This window comes from Procambarus clarkii, chromosome 31 (assembly GCF_040958095.1).
Source record: "Procambarus clarkii isolate CNS0578487 chromosome 31, FALCON_Pclarkii_2.0, whole genome shotgun sequence".
Classification (NCBI taxonomy): Eukaryota; Metazoa; Arthropoda; class Malacostraca; order Decapoda; family Cambaridae; genus Procambarus; species Procambarus clarkii.
This window is the reverse complement of record NC_091180.1, coordinates 33,648,721-33,671,549: the sequence shown is the minus strand read 5'-3', so window position 1 is coordinate 33,671,549 and position 22,829 is coordinate 33,648,721. Positions and strand designations below refer to the sequence as shown.

At 41.1% G+C, this 22,829-nt stretch overlaps 1 protein-coding gene across 7 annotated transcripts in view; it reads left to right on the top strand.

Moving 5' to 3' along the window:
• Nucleotides 1-6: 6 nt before the first annotated feature.
• dia (diaphanous related formin 1) overlaps nucleotides 7-22,829 on the top strand; it is a 72,066-nt gene continuing 49,243 nt past the window's right edge. For 3 of the 7 annotated variants that reach the window (XM_045743631.2, XM_045743628.2, XM_045743632.2), the window contains exons 1-5: nucleotides 193-654; nucleotides 9,054-9,191; nucleotides 9,592-9,744; nucleotides 11,950-12,060; nucleotides 18,104-18,309. In XM_045743631.2, coding sequence (XP_045599587.1) covers nucleotides 9,156-9,191; nucleotides 9,592-9,744; nucleotides 11,950-12,060; nucleotides 18,104-18,309 — 506 coding nt within the window. In that variant the 5' untranslated portion in view covers nucleotides 193-654; nucleotides 9,054-9,155. Of the gene's footprint in view, nucleotides 144-185; nucleotides 655-6,960; nucleotides 7,387-9,053; nucleotides 9,192-9,591; nucleotides 9,745-11,949; nucleotides 12,061-18,103; nucleotides 18,310-22,829 lie in introns of those variants that run through there. The other 4 variants (XM_069334702.1, XM_045743629.2, XM_069334701.1 and 1 more) reach the window with 3 other exon arrangements.

The window sequence follows — 22,829 nt, the reverse complement described above, 5'->3', positions numbered from 1 at the left end:
CCGCCTCACATACCGTCGGATTACCATCCTAATTACCGCCCCTACAGCCCGTTAAATCCCTTAAACCACTTCTAAAATACGAAAATAGTTGAAAGTAATATTAATCTTTATGTCATTCCCAGCTTGGAGGCTACAGTAAAAAGGTAAGGTGACAAAGCGCTACTACATAAGGGGTATTTAAGAAGGGGGCTTGTTATGGGTGTGAAAGTGGCAAGATGGCGCCCAAGTCAGGTATGATGAGCGTTGTAAAAATGTTTTGGCGGTGATGTCAGCCCTTGCCGCGTGCGGTCCCGCCTCCTAGCCATGCAGCCGGTGGTCTGCTGTGGGAGACTTTGAGTTAAGGAGGGCTAGTGAGCCAGGGCTCGTGGGTAGAGGGAGAGGGGCCGAGGATCCGTGACCCCCCCCCGGTCGTGGGTGCTCAATGGGCGAGGCCTGACCTATGATTCAACAGGTCGAGGATATTGCCTTTTCCCAGTGTTCATAATAGCTTATCTCCCTCTTCAGCTTGTTATTGACTGTGCAAATTGTTTTAGAAACCCCAAGAGTAGTAAGAGATTATCGTGGAAAATCAGTGTGTCATCTGTGGATTAATGACAAGAGCCTTCAGATTGTTTGAAAACCTGCAACAGTGCTAATGTTGCTGCATACATGCAGGTCAGTGGTATACTCATATGTGGCCTTCAAAATTTAGCCCACAAGCAAACTATTGCGAGGGATTTGCAAACTTATTTTGACCCTAACCTGGTATAACTCAATGTTGTTGATTTAACTGTGACAGCTAAAGGCCCTATGGAGCCCTGCTGCACCAGAGCAGGAAGTGGAGATGGTACTGCTAAAAGACTATGTCCAGCTTCACAGAAAGTGTGTAATAGGTACCACGTGACAAAGGCACCATTGGCAAAACGGATCGTAAATTGGATGCAATTAGAACACGTGCCCTCCTTGAGGTGCTTCCGGGGCTTAGTGTCCCCGCGGCTTGGTCGTCGACCAGGCCTCCAAGACAGGTTTTGGTCAATTTGCAGGTGGGTGATTGCTTTCTCCAGTGTAAATTTCCTGTGCCATGCCTACAAGCACCAATAGAGGCCTCTTCTGGTTGAGAGCCACTTGTTTACCATCCACTGCTAACATGCTTGTTGAAAGATGCATTGAGCTTCAACTGCCTCCAGTGGACCTGTTGGACCCGATGGTGATTTCGAGGATCAATCTTCCCCTAGGCTTGGTCTCAGACCAGGCTGTGATCAACCACTGTTTGATACGGATGCTGGCACCTGACATACGATTCACAGCCTAGTTGATCAGGTAGCCCTTGAAGGTGCTTGTTGAGTTCTCTTTGAACACTACAAGAGTTTGCCAGTTATGCATCTTATGTGTAGGGAAAGTGTGTTGAAAGGTCTTGGGCCTTTGATGTTGATCAAGTTCTCTCTCAGCATGCCTATTGCACCTTTGCTCTTCAATGCATGATTTTGCAAATCGTGCCATACTTTCTGGTCTCTTGTGGAGTTATTTCTGTTTTCAGATTTAGAACCAATCCTTCGAATGTTTTCCAGATGTAAATTAAGTTTATCTCCCACCTGCACTCTAGGGAATACAGATTTAAAATTTGAAGGCTGACCCAATACCACTAATTTAAATGTTTCATTTCTTTCAATAGTGTGGTATGACTGTGTTTTATGTGTGGTTTACACTTTGATGTTTTTGTTTTGCGCAGTAATTTGAACTTATCTTCATTAGACATGTTATTTTCTGTGGCCCATTGAAAGACTTGATTAACATCGGATTGGAGGCGAGATGTCCGACTGTCCCTTGGAACATAAGCCTAGGATGCGCCCCCACATTTGCCAACTCATTACATTTGATACCAAGGTGAGACAGGACACATATAAGAAGGCTCAGAGTCCTTATCTAGAAAGGACCGGCTGTGATTCATACGTCAGGTTTGGAGTAGCCGCACCCAACAGCCTGGTTGACCAGTCCAGCAATCAGGAGGCCTGGTTGAGGACTGGGCCGCAGGGACCTTGAGCTCCAAAATCATTGTAAAGTAATCACAAGGTAAGCATAAAAAAAAGCTCCTGCCAAATCTTCGAAACCAAACACATCCATCCAGGTACAAGCCAGGTAGAATCTGGAGGAGAAATAGAGTGCCAGTTTTTAGTTAACCCTAAGCGGCTCTGGGCTATTTGGCTTTCAACACCCACAGGCACAAAAAAAAAAAAAAAATATATATATATATATTTCGTCTTATAAGTGTTCATTTGTGTTCCCTGATCACGGAAAAAAATAATAAAAAAATTGTAAGTGGCATATTTTGGCCACAGTAGGGTGGAAAGTCTGGCAAAAAAAGAGGCGCTGACACAGCAAGCGTTGGAGAGGTCTGCTTCGCCCCAACTGTCAGGCGGGAGTTGTCACAAAGATATAATTATGTACCTAATTATTTCAATGTCTCCGATTTTTTCTTTATTTTTTTGCAGTAATATTATTCATTAGTGTGTAGTGTGATATAGTTATTTAATAAAAGTTATATAATAAAATATAGTTATATAATAAAAACACAACGATAATTCACACATTTTATATAATAAAATGTGTGAATTATCGTTGTACTCAAAAATATGGTGTGCATATTATAGATTCAATTATTATGTTCATAAAACAATGAAGAAATACTTTTGCGGTTATTACACTATATATACACAGGTTATATACAAGTATCTGCATGTTTTGTTCACCATAACAAACCACTAAGTTTAAATGGTGAGTCAAAAAGCAAAGAGAAGTGGCTACAACACACCAACCAGCCAGCCACTTGCCGCCACTCCCTCAAAAACTCCTCACTCGCCATCATCCTCCTCCCACCATACTGTTTTTGCTTTTATTCTCTATATACAGATGTTATATATAAGTATTTACATGTTTTGTTTACCATAACTGTTCATCTAAGCTGGTATAGTGCATAAAGAGCATAGTGGCCACCCTTACACAGCATGACAAGTCTGAAAGATGATGCCACCTCCCTCACTAAAATGGCTTCTCCCAACACTTCTTTTGCTGTTATTACACTATATATACATGTTATATATAAGTATCTACATTTGTCTTCACCATAACGAACCACTAAGTTGGTATGCCGAGTCAAAAAGCGGCAAGGCGTGGCCGGCACACCAGCCAGCCCTCCCTCACCTTAAGTCGCCAACATTCTCCTCCCACCACACTGTTTTTGCTTTTATTCACTATATACAGACGTTATATATAAATATCTGCATGTTTTGTTCACCATAGCCAACCACTAAGCTGGTATAGTAAGTGCAGACAGCAACAGGTGGCCACACAGATTTGGCAGACGACACTACAGCCCTCCCTCCCTCAACATTACTCCTCCCACAGCACAGCGCAAATTATTACAACAATCCTGCTATTATCAGAATCCTGGTCATTTATATCACAGTCAGGGGTCGTCTGTAATACTATCATCGTTAAATAATACCAGTTACATGTATTTTTTACATTTTTAGGCGATGCTGTGGTCACAAACTGAACAGCAGTACTGTGAGCTCATGCTGCGTGCGCCAGCCTTGGTGGCTCACTTAGTACTGAGGCCCTCACACCCGGGAATGTTGCCCACAATTTTTTTTTTAAATGGTGTCTGTTTACAAAAGCCCTGAGGAAGGTGGAACCCTGTGTATCTGCAGGCCGTTTAGTTTTTTGCCTAGTACTCCAAAACTTCATATGCAGTGATGCGCACTTTTGTGTCAGTTACTCAAAACTTCATACAGTATGCAGTTTTGCGCAGTTTAAGGGTTAACATTAAGACTTTACACTGGTAGTGTTTGGTAAAGGTAATGTCTGGTAATCGCTTGCAAGTAATTACCTAAGTGTAGTTACAGGATGAGAGCTATGCTCGTGGGAAGATGGGACACCTCGAGCGCAGCTCTCGTCCTGTAACTTCACTTAGGTAATTACTGGTGAGCAATGAGCTAGAGGAAGTACAGCTTTCCAGGCCCCCAATAATTTCCCTACCAAGTTGCTGTGGCTATTAAAGTTGGTGAAGGAGAGTACATGGTTATACAGTACTGGCAAAATTTGCTTAAAAGGGGTCATATGTATCACCATATGACTTGGTGTTTTCTATGGCGGGTCATACATTGGGGCATGACTTGGATGTTGCCTTGTGTGACCTGCTGTAGAAAAATCAGTGTGGGGTGTTGATACAACTTGTACCCCTCCGCTCCATGGTGACTGTGGTGGCCCCCCACAGGTTGCACAGTACACCTTGTGGCAAATCAAACAGCTGTAAGTGAAATGGTGGGAAATGAAGCACCTGAGGAGTGAGATGCAATATTACTGGACATCATAAGCAGTATGCCAGAGGAGGACTGTGGAGGGGACAGGACCGGTAAATTTCAGATGAAACATCCTGGTGGCATACCCATACTTCCTGGTGTTGGTTACAACTAAGAGATCAGAGGCAAGGCCACAATGGACCTGCAAAACCTCCTCATCAGAGACGTTGAGATCAACTGGACGTCTCTTATGAGGCCTTTGGGTGGTCCCATGGAGAGCATCCATCTTACTGTGTGGGATGCTGAGCAGTCAGTCTTTTGTGAGTTTTTTCTCGTGGTGACAGTGTCTACCCATCTACCGGCATTTTCTGCTGCTGTAGCAGGGTTCTGGGGTTGTCTTTGATGCACTTTTCTGCACTCGTCTCCCAGGGTGACTTTTTTTTGTATCATGGGGCTCTTGTTTTGCTTCTCACTCTTCCTTGCCTGGTGAACTGGGGTCTGGGTGTTCAGCTGTACACCTTTACCTTGGGTAGGTTCTTGTTCCTGAGTGCTAGGTGCCTCAGGTGCTTTACCACTGAGCCACGGGGACCAGAGTATACAAGGCCAACTGAGGTCAAAAGAAAATCCATTGGAAAGGTAGAGCACACCAAACCAAGCAACTAAACAAAAAACATGGTAACCTTACTGTAAACTTTGCATATGCTAATTGTCTCAGGTTTGTCTAATGTTTTTCTGGTCCTACAGTCTGCTTTGTCTCATTTTCAAATGAGACCTGTTGCCCTATAGGATAATTACCTAAGTGTAGTTACAGGATAAGAGCTACACTCATGGTGTCCCATCTTCCCAGTACGCTTTGCCGTATTTGTCATACCTTCACCACCATAACCTTCATCTCACCACCTTCTCACTTAACTTGTTCCAACCGTCTACCACTCTGTTTGCAAAAAAAAAAAAAAAAAAACTTTCTAATATTTTTCGGCACCTTTGTTTCCTTCGCTTGAATCTGTGTCCACTTGTTCTTGAAGTTGCTGGTTTCAGGAATTCCTCTTTGTGATATCCTGTGTATGCTTCCTACATCAGTCTAAAGCTAAAGACACTGGTGTGTGGTTTTAAATAAAACATTGTTTAATGTATAATTACAATTTGACATAAGGAAATGGTTATGATTGATTAATAATAATAATCAAGGATGAAAGCCATAGCCTTTATTCTTGTCCCCTAACTCCCCTTGGCACTTCGGGGGGGTATAGGGTGTTTATGTAGCTTCAGGGCACAAATTTTGATTTTTATATAATGCTTATTGATGATCAAAATAATCATAGGTAATTATTATAAATATTGGCATTAGATACTATAGATGATTATAGGTACAGTAATTATTATACAGTATTTGAGTATGGTCTATGTTTTGTTGATTATAAATATAGATAATCATAATTCTGTAGATAATCAGATACTGATTATAGATTATTACATAGACTCATAGAAAATTAAAAAAAATTAAATTAAGATGATTATCCGTTACAGTTGATAGTTTGCAATCTTCTGTACACTACAAATACCTTCTTTTAATATGTGTGTGTGTGTGTGTGTGTGTGTGTAATTACCTAAGTGTAGTTACAGGATGAGAGCTACGCTCGTGGTGTCCCGTCTTCCCAGCACTCTTTGTCATATAACGCTTTGAAACTACTGACGGTCTTGGCCTCCACCACCTTCTCACTTAACTTGTTCCAACCGTCTACCACTCTATTTGCGAAGGTGAATTTTCTTATATTTCTTCGGCATCTGTGTTTAGCTAGTTTAAATCTATGGCCTCTTGTTCTTGAAGTTCCAGGTCTCAGGAAGTCTTCCCTGTCGATTTTATCAATTCCTGTTACTATTTTGTACGTAGTGATCATATCACCTCTTTTTCTTCTGTCTTCTAGTTTTGGCATATTTAATGCTTCTAACCTCTCCTTGTAGCTCTTGCCCTTCAGTTCTGGGAGCCACTTAGTAGCATGTCTTTGCACCTTTTCCAGTTTGTTGATGTGCTTCTTAAGATATGGGTGTGTGTGTGTGTGTGTGTGTGTGTGTGTGTGTGTGTGTGTGTGTGTGTGTGTGTGTGTGTGTGTGTGTGTGTATACACACACAATCATATACATATATATGTATATACAAACACTACAGGATAATGTACAATATTCCAAAAAGGCAAGACTAGTCAGGTAAATTGCTTGGCATGATAGATTCAGGCACCAAGAGTGGCTGCCTCTATTCCCTCCCTCCCCATCCAGCTGCCTAGTGCACACCTGTGGCTCCATATGCACACAGGTGTTCAAGGGCATCTGTGCTGTTCGTTGGTTGAGCTCCCACTGCTGTCAGACCTCTTTCAGAAGGCTTGTATTTTTGTTTTGTTTTGTTTTGGAATTTATCTACTAGCATTGTGTTCATTGTATTGAGGGAAGGCATTTTTTGAAAGGTGATAAATATGTTTATAGAGGATGTATGTCTTGAAATTGACAAATGTTAAATTTTTCCTTTAGCCTAGATTGCCAATAAAACAGCTTGAATTGGTTTCAAATCAAACTGTTTACATGTACTGCATAGCAATGTGTATACATGAACATCATTAGAGGCTTTGGACAGGGAATGTAATCAGCGAGAATCATGCTGACACTTTCTCTGGAGACTTGTGGCAACCCTTCCATCAGCTGGTCCCTCGGTGTGATCAACAGGTGTCTTGCTCAACCGCTCGCTTGTTATGTCTCATTGGATTACTCCCTTGTAATGTGATTCCTCAGTGTCATGGAAAACATTCTTTTAGTATTTTGTCTTCCCTAGGGGAATTTCAAAAGTTAAAACAATTTGAAGTACAATACTATATTGAACACTATAATTCTGTTTATTAATATGCTGTACATTTTGTATATGTTCGTCGTGTTGCAGTGTTGGCATATAGAATACCTAACGTGTAATTTTTTAGCTGTAAACTGAAGAATCCTGGAATATACCTGCATAAAATAACAACTCGAGAAAACAGTTATCTCCCAAAAGAAAATATATCTACTGAACTTCACAAGTGTTTGTTCGGAATTACTATTCAGCTTGCATACAAGTTTTGAAGAGATTGGTAAGCCTAGTTCATGGATCTCCTCATCCTAATGCACTACACTAATAATATGCATTAGTGGGGTTTTAGCATTTGGTGGCAATTCCTTGCACTGTGAACTACTACTTCAGAAAAAATATTATAAAGAAAATGTGTTGTTGTTATTTTCACCAGTTGATATCATTTTGAGACAGGAAATGACCTGATATTGTATCATGGTGTGTGAGCTTCCAGAGTTGCGTGACAGTTTTCTTCTTATTTAGTAGCAGAGTATGCTCGGCAAAACTTGCTCATTAAAGTATACAGCAAATCATACACTGCATGAATGCACAGAAACATATTCCATTAATGCATGAAATTTTATTCATACACTGTACCTCACTATAAATTCAGCATTATAACACATACTGTAATATAAAAATGTACGTTATAAAATTATGAACAGTACTTTTTTTTTAATTATGAAGAGTATATACTGTTTATTTTAATTTTAGTAAAATTATTGTTAACTGAACGAAGGTTACTATTAAAAAATTTGTCACTATAATCCATAAAATATATTCTAATTGTGCAGTACATAGTGCAAGAACTAATTTTAATTATCACAAACTTAATCAAATTTTCTTCACATAGTACTGTATTGTACTATGCATTGTTCGAAAACCTTGACTTTAACAAGTTATAATAGTTCATCTCAGTATGGGGCCCCGGTATGGGTCCCAGTAGTACAGTCGGGTTCGTTCTCAACTCACAATTGAGAATTCCGGGTTCGAATTCTGGGTGGGACAGAAATGGGCACATTTCCTCTCACATAATGCCTGTTCACCTAGCAGTGAGTAGGTACTCAAGAATTAGTCAGCTTGTTGTCGGGTTGCGTCCTGGGCATGATCAGTAATTTGATTTGGCCATTGAGGGAGGACCTTGATAAAGGCCAAACGTGTATGAATACACTCTGGCTTCCTGTCCCCCGACAATGAATTATTATATATAAAGCCCTTCATATTAACTTCTCCCGATAATGGCATAATTTCTAAGATACTCCAGAAACTTCTGGGCTGCTGTGACTCGTATGTGGAGCTGACCGAGTGCGACCAGCTCCAAGATGCCATCGAGGCCAACCAGAATGAACTGTTTCATTATGGTCAATGCTGGTTTTTTCATTTGATAGAATTTGTACAATGAACTTTGGACTTCAAAGATATGAGTAGTTACTTGCAAGCGATGAATCACAATATGACCAAACCACACACTAGAATGTGAAGGGACGACGACGTTATGGTCCAGGACGGTCCAAAACGTCGTCGTCCCTTCACTTTCTAGTGTGTGGTTTGGTCAACATGAGTAGTTACTTCTTTTAATACTACTGTATTTACCATGTCTCCAAAAATATACAATACTGTACTGTTGTCAGGTTTTGGGCATGAACGACCCAAAATATTGGTCATTGCATTTTGACGTGTAAATGTGTACTTTAGTGTACATAAACAGTTATGTGAACTCTTGGCACTGTTATTAAATTGTTATTAAGTTATTGTTTACAGTACAGTATTACTGTATTGCTAAGTACAGTGTAATGCATAAATGTCATGAATTTGTATTTGGGCAAGTACTAGTAGTTTATTGTTAGAAATAAGCTATGTCCACTTTCCATTATTTGTTTACAGTCTAATTGAAGCCTCCTTTTACAGGTTAACCACAGTCAGTCGGTGCAGAAATCCAATGTAGCTCCAAGAATCAAGATAACGTTTATCCTGTTTGTAGTGTAGTTGTTCTTGTCCCCCGCTTGAAAAATGTCACGCAGCGACAAATCCAAATCCACGAGCTTCGTAAGTTTTTTCTAAAGAATTTTTGGTAGGCATTTTAGGGTAGTTAAAAAAAATTGTTCGAGTCAAATTTCTGTAGAGTATTTTAAATAGGTTTAATGTATCTTTGAATGACAAAATCACTGAGGAAATTGTAATTCTTTAACTGCATCTGTCTTTATTATGCATATTAAATATTATACTTTAAATTTGTTCATTTAAGCGTTTCTGTTTTGAAAACTTACAAGAAACTTATTACTGTACCATTAAATTATAGTGCTTTGCATAGATTTATCTAAGAAGGATTAAAATAGTACTGCACAGTAGAGTATATGGCATCAAATATTAAAATAATTGATTAATTATCTTGTGCTGATACCTATTAAGATAATATTTTTAATTATAATTTTTGTATTTGGTTAAGTTGACCAAGATGGACAAGATGCTCACGGGGACTTCCAAGAAGAAGACGGTCGGGAAGGAACGCGGCAGCCACCTTCCTAGACCGAACTCTGACATAGACCTTAATGAAATAGAAGAAGACCAATATAACATTGCTAATCTCACCGATGACCAGGTTCCTATATACAATATTTTTTCAATTAGTTTTATTAACCATAGAAAATAATAGTTATAATAGAATTCTATTATTATTGTTGCTGTATTATTATTAAATTCAAATTGAGAAGTTTATTACCTAGTAAAAGTTCTTAATGATTTATTTTATACTGTATTGATTTAAATAGGTATGATTGCATTTATTAAATTATATTTAATTGCAGAAATTAATGATTTTTAATATAATTATACTTATTACCGTACTGTACATTTTAAAGCTTAAATTTATGCTTTTCCTCTACTGTATTATTATTATTTTTCCGAGGGAATCTCCATTCGCTCTCTGAAGCTATTATTCACTGGTTAGTGCCATCAGTCACCGAGTTCTATTGGCCTACTGGGGACTAAAAGCCAGAACTTTGCCCCCTCAGAGAAGCACAGGGAGCGATGGCCTATGAACACTCTACACTTAAAGTTAATAATAATTCCCACCACCAGGGAAGCGCCCAGAAAGTTAGGCGAATGAAATCAGACTACTGCATGGTTAAAAACAAGTCCACAGCACTAAAACTGCCAAAAGAACTCCCCCCAATAATGAAACCCCATCAAGATTCATAAAACTAGTGCCCTCTAGTTAGCCCCACCTTCCCTCTCGTTTGAGGGAAGGAGGGAGGCATATAGGGTTAGCCGGCCCCGCCCCACATTCAGTTCTATTCTCTTGGTGCTCGGGTGTAGTCCTAGTCACTCTGGCTTGTCTCTTTTTATCAGTTAAGTGGTGTTTTGTCTTTGGGCTGGGTTGCCATGTTGGGCTCTGTTGCCCAGTTGGATTTTATGGAGCCCAATTGCATTCCAACTGTTTATGTTTGGTACTTTTGGCTATTTGTAGCCCAACTTGGCTATAAGAAGCCCAATTGTGTTACCAGCTGCTTATGTTCGCAGCTTTGGCACTTCATGTCATATTGGGATAGTGCTCAACAAGGTGGCTGATGAGCTGGCCATTACACAGCTTCTTGAGTCTCTGTCTGGGACGTAGGTATTTATGCTGGCACTACTCTGTTGTGTAGATGGGCCAACCCTCTTGTTGTGTTTTTGTTGCCTTAGCCCTTTCAGTTCAACTCTTGCCTAAGGGAGCAACTGAGTGGTGTAGCTGAGAAATTTGCCTTTGAATGCCTATGGTGTGCATCAGGGGTAACTAAATATCTCGGCAAAACCGTTACAGTACTCCTGTTCCCTCTATTCTTTCCCAGCTACCCCTCCTCCCTATGCTTTATGGGTGGTTATGACGGGTAAAATGTTAGGTGGGCAGTCAGTGAACCCAGTTTACATGTAGTTGATGCCACCTAGTGGCAGTTGGGGATAACAGCTGAGCGGGCCTACTAGCTGCTGCTTCTAGACTGTTCCTGTGATGATGACCAAACCACACATCAGAAGATGAAGAAACGACGACATCTCAATCCGTCCGGGACCACTATCACGTCGTGTCCCTGTGATGTTAAATAGTCCTTGATACAGATTTAGGTTTATTTGAATGAGCCTTTTGAAGATAGTTCTATGTTGACCAAACCACACACTGGAAAGTGGAGGAAGGACGACGTTTTGGTCCGTCCTGGACCATTCTCAAGGTGATTGTGAGATTGTGACCATTCTCACAATCAACTTGAGAATGGTCCAGGACGGACCGAAACATCGTCGTTCCTTCACTTTCTAGTGTGTGGTTTGGTCAACATATTTCAGCCACATTATTATGACTCCTCGTCTGCAAGATAGTTCTAAACTAGATTTAGTATTTTCCAGTGTCTTCCTTACCTGTAGACACTTGATAGGTAAGCACACTAGACATTAGAAAGAGCTTTTTCAGTGTCAGAGTAGTTAACTGATGGAATGCATTAGGCAGTGATGTGGTGGAGGCAGACTCCATGCACAGCTTCAAATGTAGATATGATAGAGCCCAGTAGGCTCAGGAATCTGTACACCAGTTGATTGACAATTGAGAAGCGGGACCAAAGAGCCAGAGCTCAACCCCCTGCAAGCACAACTAGGTGAATACCAGTGTGACCCAACATGCCTGTGTGATAGGATCCCTGTTACTCTTGACATTGAATGTTGACCTGCCTTGACTGTTGATAATCTTGTTTATAGGGACAAGCAGGAATTTGCTTCATCAAACAATCACATCTTTTGCTCAGAAAGACTTTTCATGTAATCATATCTTCATTATTTTCAGGTAAAAGACCATTTTCAGCAGATGATAACAGATATGAACATAGCTGATGAGAGTGCGTTGATGAAAACACCAGTGGACAAAATGAGGCTTATGCTGGCGAGTAATCATAAGGTAAGACTGTTTCTCAGCGCCCATATGCCTGGTCGTTCTCATTCTCCCCACCCACATGCCTGGTTATTCTCATTCTCACTACCCCATATGCCTGATCGTTCTCATTCTCCCCCACCCATATGCCTGGTTGTTCTCATTCTCACTACCCCATATGCCTGATCGTTCTCATTCTCCCCATCCATATGCCTGATCGTTCTCATTCTCCCCACCCATATGCCTGATCGTTCTTATTCTCCCACCCATATGCCTGGTCGTTCTCATTCTCCCCACCCATATGCCTGATCGTTCTCATTCTCCCCACCCATATGCCTGGTCGTTCTCATTCTTCCCACCCATATGCCTGGTCTTCTCATTCTTCCCACCCATATGCCTGGTCATGCAGATTTCAGAGTGCATGCTCTGGGGTCACGAGTACGTGCCCCAGATCTACTGGATGCTCCACTGGAGGGTTGCAGCGGGTATACAGGCGAGTGTCTCAGGTCACCAAGGAATGCAGAGGAATGAGTCACGTGGCTGAAGATATGGTGACCAAACCACACGTCAGAAAAGAAAGAAACTATGACGTTTTGGTCCTTCCTGGACCATTATCAAGTCATGTGAAGGCTCGATAATGGTCTTGGATGGACCAAAACGTCATCGTTTGTTTTTCTGGGGTGTGTGGTTTGGTTATCGCATCACCAAGGAATGCTGTAGATATGTCTGATAGGATGTCCCAGCTCCATAGATGAGTTCTTTGGGTCTTTGGATGAAGGCCTTGAATCCTCAAGTGGTGCCACAGCTCTCTGGGTGATTGTGATTGTACAAGCTCTTCAGATGAGTGCCTCAGCTTGTCAGGATAATTGTATTGATTCACCAGGCAAATGTCTCGGATCACTAAGTGTGAGCTCCGCTTGGCAGAAGTTCTTAGTTATTTGTTAACTTGAGCCTTTTTTCTCACAATTGCAGACATAGTTAACTGCACTCTCAGTGGATTCCTTGTCGGCCTTGGCCAAGATTCAACAAGCATTCCCACTGATAGAAAAATGAGGGCTGTGATCAGAGGCAATGTATCGGACTGGAGAAATGTCACAAGTGGAGTACCACAGGGTTCAGTTCTTGCACCAGTGATGTTTATTGTCTACATAAATGATCTATCAGTTGGTATACAGAATTATATGAACATGTTTGCTGATGATGCTAAGATAATAGGAAGGATAAGAAACTTAGATGATTGTCATGCCCTTCAAGAAGACCTGGACAAAATAAGTACATGGAGCGCCACTTGGCAAATGGAATTTAATGTTAATAAATGCCATGTTATGGAATGTGGAATAGGAGAACATAGACCCCACACAACCTATATATTATGTGAGAAATCTTTAAAGAATTCTGATAAAGAAAGAGATCTAGGGGTGGTTCTAGATAAAAAACTATCACCTGAGGACCACATAAAGAATATTGTGCGAGGAGCCTATGCTACACTTTCTAACTTCAGAATTGCTTTTAAATACTTGGATGGCGATATACTAAAGAAATTGTTCACGACTTTTGTTAGGCCAAAGCTAGAATATGCAGCAGTTGTGTGGTGCCCATATCTTAAGAAGCACATCAACAAACTGGAAAAGGTGCAAAGACATGCTACTAAGTGGCTCCCAGAACTGAAGGGCAAGAGCTACGAGGAGAGGTTAGAGGCATTAAATATGCCAAAACTAGAAGACAGAAGAAAAAGAGGTAATATGATCACTACATACAAAATAGTAACAGGAATTGATAAAATCGATAGGGAAGATTTCCTGAGACCTGGAACTTTAAGAACAAGAGGTCATAGATATAAACTAGCTAAACACAGATGCCGAAGAAATATAAGAAAATTCACTTTCGCAAACAGAGTGGTAGACGGTTGGAACAAGTTAGGGGAGAAGGTGGTGGAGGCCAAGACCGTCAGTAGTTTCAAAGCGTTATATGACAAAGAGTGCTGGGAAGACGGGACACCATGAGCGTAGCTCTCATCCTGTAACTACACTTAGGTAATTACATCTACTTATTCACCCGCGCATCTTTTCTCAATATTTGACGGCTTTTTATATATTTATTAAACAGTTTACGAGCATCGAAACTTCCTAATCAAATGTTGTAATTGTTATTAACAGCCTCCTGGTGCTTCGGAGCTCATTAACTGTTTATGATATGTAAATAAAGCCTCCATGGACGGAGTAAAGTTGTACAGGCTCGTCAGTACATGGGTCACTGCTGAATCCGGCCCATTTGTCTGCAATGATAGCTTTGATAACTTGAACCAAGTAGTTTGCCTCCATGTTCTACACACTCCTCATTCCAGAGGAGGAGGTAGTTCAGGTGTTAGCAGCAGGTGATGACTCCTTCCGACTGCTTTACCCGGTGTTGCCACCTCATTTTTCATGGGCCTGATCTCAATCTTCTTGGGTTCCTGAATGAGGTAGTGGTGCCAACCATTTGAGTCATGATTATTTTGCCCTTTTGTGGTTTGCCTCAGTGATAGTGTGATGGCGAGATGTCTGAGGACCGTCTGGTAGGCTTGGACTATAGTTGCCTGGGCTTTCTGCTTAGTTAACAAAAGTCTTCACTGGATTTTGTGCTCTCCTCCTCAGGCATTTCTGGTTATTTCTTAGGTCAACTTCAATTCCTGTACTGTCATATACAACTTATTGGACCAGATATTTTTATTATGGTGATGTTCTCCTAACATATGGTGAACCACCTCTTTTCTGCTTCTAAAAAAAAGGGCTTCGCCTAGCCCCAGTTCAGTTTAGATCTCTCCAAGCTCAACACTCATGTTTCTTGCCATCATTCTGGGTATCCACAATGTCCTAGGTGAAACCAGTGATAACGAGCCAGTCCTATCCTATGCAGATGATGTCACAATAACGTGGCTGAGGACATGATGACCAAACCACACACCAGAAGATGAAGAAATGACAACGTTTTGGTCTGTCCTGGACCGTTATCAGTCTTTCACATGACTTGATTATGGTCCAGGACAGATTGAAACATCAATGTTTCTTCATCTTCTGGTGTGTGGTTTGGTCATCAGTCCTACCCTATTTTTCTGAATCTGTGGAATGCTTGTTGGCATGTGCACATCCATCTGTGGTTCTGGGATTGGCTGGGGTTTCAAGTGAGATGCTTCAGTTTTCTATTTTTGGCTGAACCTGCTTGCCAGAACCTTTTCCAGGCTTAAATCGGGTGATTCTCAAGGATGAATGGCTTTGTGGGACCCATTCTCTGCCTGCCTTGATGGCAAATCCATTTTGTCATCGAGGCTCCCAATTGTTAATCTTGTGTGGTCTTGTCCTTCACTGGTTCTACCACTATAGCTTCCTGGTCAACAGGAGGAAGTTTCAGCTGGACGAAGATAATCTTCCTCCCTCGACTTTGCTGTCTTGTGCTCATTGGCACCTTGTGTTCGGCCGGTAATGACATTTCTGCTTATACCTGTAGTGGCTGCCCCAATTTCACTTGTGTGATTTACACTCTGGGCCATGTGCAGTTGAAGGTGTTGTGTAACGAGTGCAACCTTTTGCACCGGTTAGAGCTTTGTCGACCTGGGAGGGCCTGCGCCAAGTGGCCCCTATCATATCTGAGGTGGATTTTGCATCATCACTTTCCTTTTCTGTGGGGAGCCCCTGCGGCTCCCTGGAGGTTATCGGGCTAATGTATGTTATATTAGACCGGGACATTAGCTAAGGAGTTCAGACATACCAGGGACCAGCGACAGAACCTGGCCCCTTCAGAGAGGTTTCAGGGAGCAATGGCCCTGGAAAACCCCCTTGTGGTTGGGGTTTTCCTTATCTGCCATCGACCGGGGTTAGGCACCCAGAAAGGTAGGCATAACAAAACAAACCCCACATGGTAAAAAACTAAAACAAAAAAATGAACAGAGAGGTTGAAACTCTCTACAATCCCAAGGAAACAAGCAAACATCACACTTTACTGCCGCGCCGATCGTCCGCGCAGCCCTCCCTCCACCGAGAGGGGGATTGGGTGAGCCCCGGACCTACCGCGCCGGCTGCCTAGCATTAGTTCGTAAGCTAATGTCAACCAGGATAGACGCTTCTCTGGCCTCAGTTTCCTAGGCGGTGTTTGCCTTGTGTGGCGTTCTCTGCCGTGTGTTGTGTTGTGTGGTGGCCAGGAGTACCTCATCAGTGCCGGGGCTGCATGCGCTTAGGGGCTTCCTTCCCTAAGCGCCCTGTGAGTACTGCCCCTGCGTGACAGGGTTATCTTCCCTGGGGCGTTCAGGAACTATTCCCGTAGAGGTTCTTGCTGCTCGGCTTTTGCCTCGCCCTTGGGGCCAGCTGAGGCTTGGGGGCCCTTGTTTGGCCTTGGGTAGGGACTGGTATTGTCCTGGTTAGGGTGTCAAGGTGTTGCGCGACCTGCAACCTAAGCAGCGACCGGTTCCTGTTGCCTCTGGAGACGGTGTACTTTTGCGGGGGTTTTCTTTTGTTTTTATTTTCATTTGCCTGGTGGGGTTTGTTTTGTTATGCCTACCTTTCTGGGTGCCTAACCCCGGTCGATGGCAGATAAGGAAAACCCCAACCACAAGGGGGTTTTCCAGAGCCATTGCTCCCTGAAACCTCTCTGAAGGGGCCAGGTTCTGGCGCTGGTCCATGGTAGGTCTGAACTCCTTAGCTAATGTCCCGGTCTAATATAACATACATTAGCCCGATATGCTCCAGGGAGCCTCCGGGGCTCACCCAGAAAATGGCGTTTCATTACATTCAATGCTGGTTTTTTAAACTTTCACGGTTTGTTTCCGTGATGTCAGCTCCAACTGTACATGAATGCATTTGATGTCAGCAGGGTTCTTAGTCTCCAGAACTCATCATGCCAAACAAAGTTTGTGGTACTCTCCTCTTCATCACAGTGTTGAGGTTTGTGGTGATCTAGATGGTATTTTGATACAATCCTTTCCAGTAGGGCTTGGCTCTCCAATTCTCTTTTGATTACTCTCTGGTGGTTCATTGCAAGAACATTGGCAGGTTCAACTGGTCCATTTCCTGTTGGGTGGAATCTCTAGATAGTTTCACTTTTGGCTTCTCAGGGTTTAATTCACAGTGCAATCCATAATTAAGGAATATTGATGTGCTCGCAGATGCTCTCTCCCTAGTTAGTTCTATTTTGACTCCAGTGAGAGGTGTACGGTGCCTCGTTTTGCATAATTGAGATGTGATATGTTTTGCCATCCATAGGTGAACTTGTTTGTATTGGCATGAAATCATTAGTTGGCTGTATGTGGCTCCATTTCCTGAACATTCCCGAGGCCCTCAAGATGGACTTAGTTTTTGTGGATTGGAACCAGAGGGTCTTCTCCTACTCATGTCATCCAGGTTGGAAACCTTTACTGGCCACTTTATTTTTCTGTCTCCATGTAGTCAGTTCAATCCTGCTTCCTCCTCCACACTGATGGTCTCTCCCTTATCTGGATGGGTCCAGACTGCTGACGCTGCATGTGAAGTTTTTGAATCTGTTGTACTGTCACTTGCATTGTTTGACAGGTAGCAGATGTTCTGGTTTCACATTTGTGTGAATTATGGAGGCACGGGTCGAGCCTGGTTCTAAGTACTCTTAAGGACTCTTAGTACTTAGAGGCAGCTTTGAGCCTGACCCCAGGCCAGGCTCAGGGAATAGAAGAACTCCCAAAACCCTCTCCAGGTATCTCCAGGCAGTATTGGCAAGTCTTCTAACTCTTTCTATCCCTTTATCAGGTTACGTTCATATCCTTTTCTCTTGTTTTAGCCTTCCTTGTGTGATCTGTCTGGATCACTGCTTAATGTCTGCTACTGTACTGCCACCTCGTATTGTTTGGCCTTGGTAGAACTTCTCTTGCTTGCTTTTTAGCTGGGTCTGAGAGGGGGTGCACTTCATTATACTCAACGCTATTTTTTTTTTTGCCAGTGGACAGATTTGTTAATTATCATGCATTTCATTATTACATAATTTGTTTACAGTCCAGACTGATTTGTTGTTTCTTATTAATGTGTTACAGAAAGTCACAACTGTAATGCAGTCTTTTTATTTTTATTAACAGATGATGGCACAGACGCAACACAAATTTGAGACACCAATGGAATACATAGAGTACCTAAAGCGTGATGACCTCAGTGTAAAAGCCATTTTCAAAGTTCTGGAGAGCTTGCAAGTAGCTCTTCGCAGTAACCGGATACAGTGGGTGCAAGAATTTAGTCAGAAAGGCCTTAAAACCTTATTAAGCACCCTTAATGAATGCTACAGAAGGTGGGCATTAAGAAATTTTTGTAATTCAATCTTTACAACTTAAATTGCATGAATTGTTTTAGGGTTGATAAGTGCTGTAATTATTTTTTCACTTTATGACTTTTTTCTTAGTAGCTTACTCTCTTTTTTTAAAATAACACAAATGGAAGCAAGTGGCAGATCTAAAGTCTTAATAATTTACTTCACCTTGGCAGTCAAAATGAACATTGATGTAGAAGTTTCATCTTGAATTAACTTGCTTGGCCTTTAAATGGCTCCAATCAGTAGTACGGTCCCGTTAGTAGAGTCGGGCTCATTATCCTCGCACAATCGAGAATTCAGGGTTCGAATCATGGGTGGGACATAAATGGTTGGACACATTTCCTTTCACCTAATGCCTCTGTTCACCCAGCAGTAAGTAGGTACTTAGGAGTTAGTCAGCTTGTTGTGGAATTGTATCTTGGGCAGGGTCAGTAATTCGACCTGGGGAAGGGGGGGGCCTCGATACAAGCCTAACGTGTATGAATACACTCTGGCTTTCTGTCCCCCGACACACTGAATAATTATTATTATTATTATTATTATTATTATTATTATTATTATTATTATTATTATTATTATTATTATTATTATTATTACCACCACCACCATCAGCAATTACCTCCTATGCTCAAATTGCAATGTGCTGAGGTGCTTAAGGGTTCAAATACGCCAGGAACCAGATTCACGAAGCAGTAACGCAGGTACTTAGGAACGTGTACGTCGTTCCTCAATCTCTGATGGCTTTGGTTACATTTATTAAACAGTTTACAAGCATGAAAACTTGCCAATCAACTGTTGTTATTGTTATAAACAGCCTCCATTAACTGTTTAATAATTGTAAATAAAGCCACAATAGATTGAGAAAAGAATTACAGGTTCGTAAGTGCTTTCGTGACTGCTTTGTGAATCTGGCCCCAGGTTTATATGGATGATTTTGAATTCACTTGAAAGCAACCAACCTTCAAATTGATAATACATACAAAGGCTGTGAAGCAGATGGACAAAATTAGGACTGTTAACATAGATATTTTGTACTGTGAAAAGTGGAAACTGTTGGTAAATAATAAAGTAGAAAATATTAAGAAAACAACAACTTAATCTGTCTTAGGGCTAATTTAAAATATCCTAGGCCTATCCTAATGCATCTTGGGCTAAATATAGTCCATTTGAGCACAATTGGCCAGAAATATATTAAATTAGGCCTTGGACTGGTAAGGTTATCGTTCTTTATTATTTTTTCTTCTGCTTGTTTATGATTTTAATTTTCCAGTAGTACAAAATGTACACTATTGTCTATGTTTAATAGTTGTTATACATGAACTGTCATTTTGGAGTGTGGTTACAAAAAAAATTGAATAAACTTATTTTAAGGGAACGAGTCTATTCAAACAACCTCTGTATCCTCCAAAAAGTATTGTGCCTATAGCGATTGTGGGTGAAATATGCAAAATATGGGCTATTTCACCCTCTCCCCAAAATCCATGTTTTGTACTATTTTCTTGAGGGCCTGAGAAAAAATGATGACAACCAAACCTATCCTTTCCTAGACCTATAGTGCATGTACTATGTATTCAAGTTGGCCTAGGAATTACCGCCAACAAGATCACAATGACACATTTCACGAGAACCCGAGTAACTAAATATACTGCAACTGGCAGTACAGTGCAGAGGATGAATGTCTGCAACACAGCCTCATGCAAAGTCACCATACACACCATTCACAACAATCAGATTTCCCTTACTGGTATATAGAAATGTGTTTCGTCTTCTGGTGGGTGTCATTCAGAATGAGACGTGCGTTTTCCATCTATACCAGTAGAAACGCTACAAAAATAACGCTTTGAATTGTTAATAAAAAAGCTTTTGAGGCTTCATTATATATATACAAAAATGGTTTAGGTTACTTAATATCAAGCTATAAGTGTTTCCAATTTGTTGAATATCTCCAACTCTAGCCCTAAGAAGACATGAATTCATCCTATTTCTCCCATCTTTAGAACAAAACGATCTTTGTGTCTAACCTGACGGCAGAGTGGACAGTGCTCGGGATTCGTAGTCCTTAGGTTCTGGGTTTGATCCCCGGTGAAGGTGGAAACAAATTAGCAGAGTTTTTTTTCACCCTGATGCCCCCTGTTCACCTAGCAGTAAATAGGTACCTGGGAGTTAGACAGCTGTTACGGGCTGCTTCCTGGAGTATGTGTAACAAAATGTAGGCCTGGGCGAGAACCGGGCCACGGGGACGTTAAGCCCCGAAATCATCTCAAGATAACCTCAAGATAACTTGGGAATACCCAGTGGCCAAATTTTCTCATCTTTGTTGAATCCTTTTGTAGCCATACCTTCATTCTTATATTTCTCTCTATACACTCGCATTAAAACTGAGGAGTTTGAGATCACCGTCACAGTCTTGCTCATGGTTATTATAACCGTCACAGTCTTGCTCATGGTTATTATCTTATCATCTCTTGCTGAGTGTTTCACTCCTTAATTAATTACAAATCACCTGCTAGTTATGCAACTTGGTTCCCTTCTGCTTCACCTTGTGGTAGTCCTTCTGCACAGACACCTGTGCATCTTTCACTGGCTCTTCACACTCCTGCTGACAACTTACCTCATGCCTCAATTTGATTATTTCTGCCCTTAACATAAAACAGTGTTTATAAAAGCATCAGGTGTCATGACATGTACCATCCCCAGGTGTAAACTATTAATCCAATGGTGAAATCATTATGACATGTGCCATCCCCAAATGTAAACTATTAATCCAATGGTGGAGGTGTCATGACATATGCCATCCCCAAGTGTAAACTATTAATCCAACAGTAAAGGTGTCATGACATATGTCATCTCCAAGTGTAAACTTTTAATCCAACAATGAGAGAGAATAACATGTCCCTTCCACAAGAGCTGACTTGTCACTCTGACCACACCCACCCAAATGCAGGCGATGAGTCACAATAACGTGGCTGAAGATGTGATGACCAAACCACACAGAAGATGGAGAAACAATGATGTTTCGGCCCGTCCTGGACCATCATCAAGTCGTGTGTGACTTGATAGTGGCCCAGGACAGACCGAAAAGTCATCATTTCGACATCTTCTGGTTTGTGTGGTTTGGTCATCACATTCACCCAACATGCTTTACAGCAATCAGTTACCCTAGTAACATTTTCATTTGCACTAATTTCCCATCTTAGGTCTAATTTCTATAAACATTGCTTTTCTGTGTTGGCTAATAACATATTATTTAAGAAAATAGTTGCTAATTATAATTTATAATATTGTCATTCATCTATGACTAGTTGATGTGACCAGTATTTTTATAAGATCAATATTTATGGTGAAGCATGGCATTTACCACACTTGTTATAGCACACAAAATGAAGTCATTGGGATCAAACGAAACTATGACATTACTCCAACATTCAAACAAGTTTTAACAACACCTAACAAGTTGAAACAACATTCTAATACATCATAAAAACATTATAATATGATGTAACAACTTTATTACAAGTTGTATCAAGCGGAAAATAGGGACAGTTGCGTTGTGTGTTTGCAGGGAGGTAAAGTAGGATGCTGGATATTAAATGTTCTGTAGAACAAAAAAAACAGAGTAACAGTCAACCAAATAAAATTGAGTCCAAGCACAGTTAAAAGCTCTGTACCTCAGGGTACAGTCCTTGCTCCACTGCTTTTCCTTATTCTCATATCAGATATAGACAAAAATAGAAGTCTCAGCTTCTTGTCATCCTTAATTAACAGATGACAAAAAAAAAAAAAAAATCAGCATGAAAGTTACCTCTGCTGAAGACATTGAAAAACTACAAACAGATATTAATAAAGTTTTTGACTGGGCAGCAGAAAATAACATGATGTTTAACAGTGATAAATTCCAGGTACTCAAGTAGAGTAAAAATGAGGATCTTAACAAAATACAGGGTACAAAACACAATCAAATGTGCCCATAGTAGGAAAGCAGCATGTAAAAGATCTGGGAATAATGATGTCTGATGACCTAACATTTAAGGAGCATAACCAAGCAAATATTGCATCAGCCAGAAAAATAATAGGATGGATTACGAGAACCTTCAAATCCAGGGATCCCATCACAATGGTTGTACTACTCAAATCACTTGTGCTGTTCCGTCTTGAGTACTGCTTGATACTCCCTTGCCCCTTCAGAACGGAAGAGATTGCTGAAATAGAGGGAATACAGAGAACATGTACGGCATACATAGACGCAATAAAGCACCTAATTTATTGGGATTGTCTCAAAGCTCTCCAAATGTACTCACTAGAAAGAAGACGAGAGAGATATCAAATAATATACACGTGGAAGATACTGGAGGGGCAGGTACCAAATCTACACAGTAAATTAACAACATACTGAAGTGAACGATATGGGAAAAAATGCAGAATAGAACCAGTGAAGAGCAGGGGTGCAATAGGCACAATCAGAGAACACTGTATAAACATCAGAGGTCCACAGCATCTCG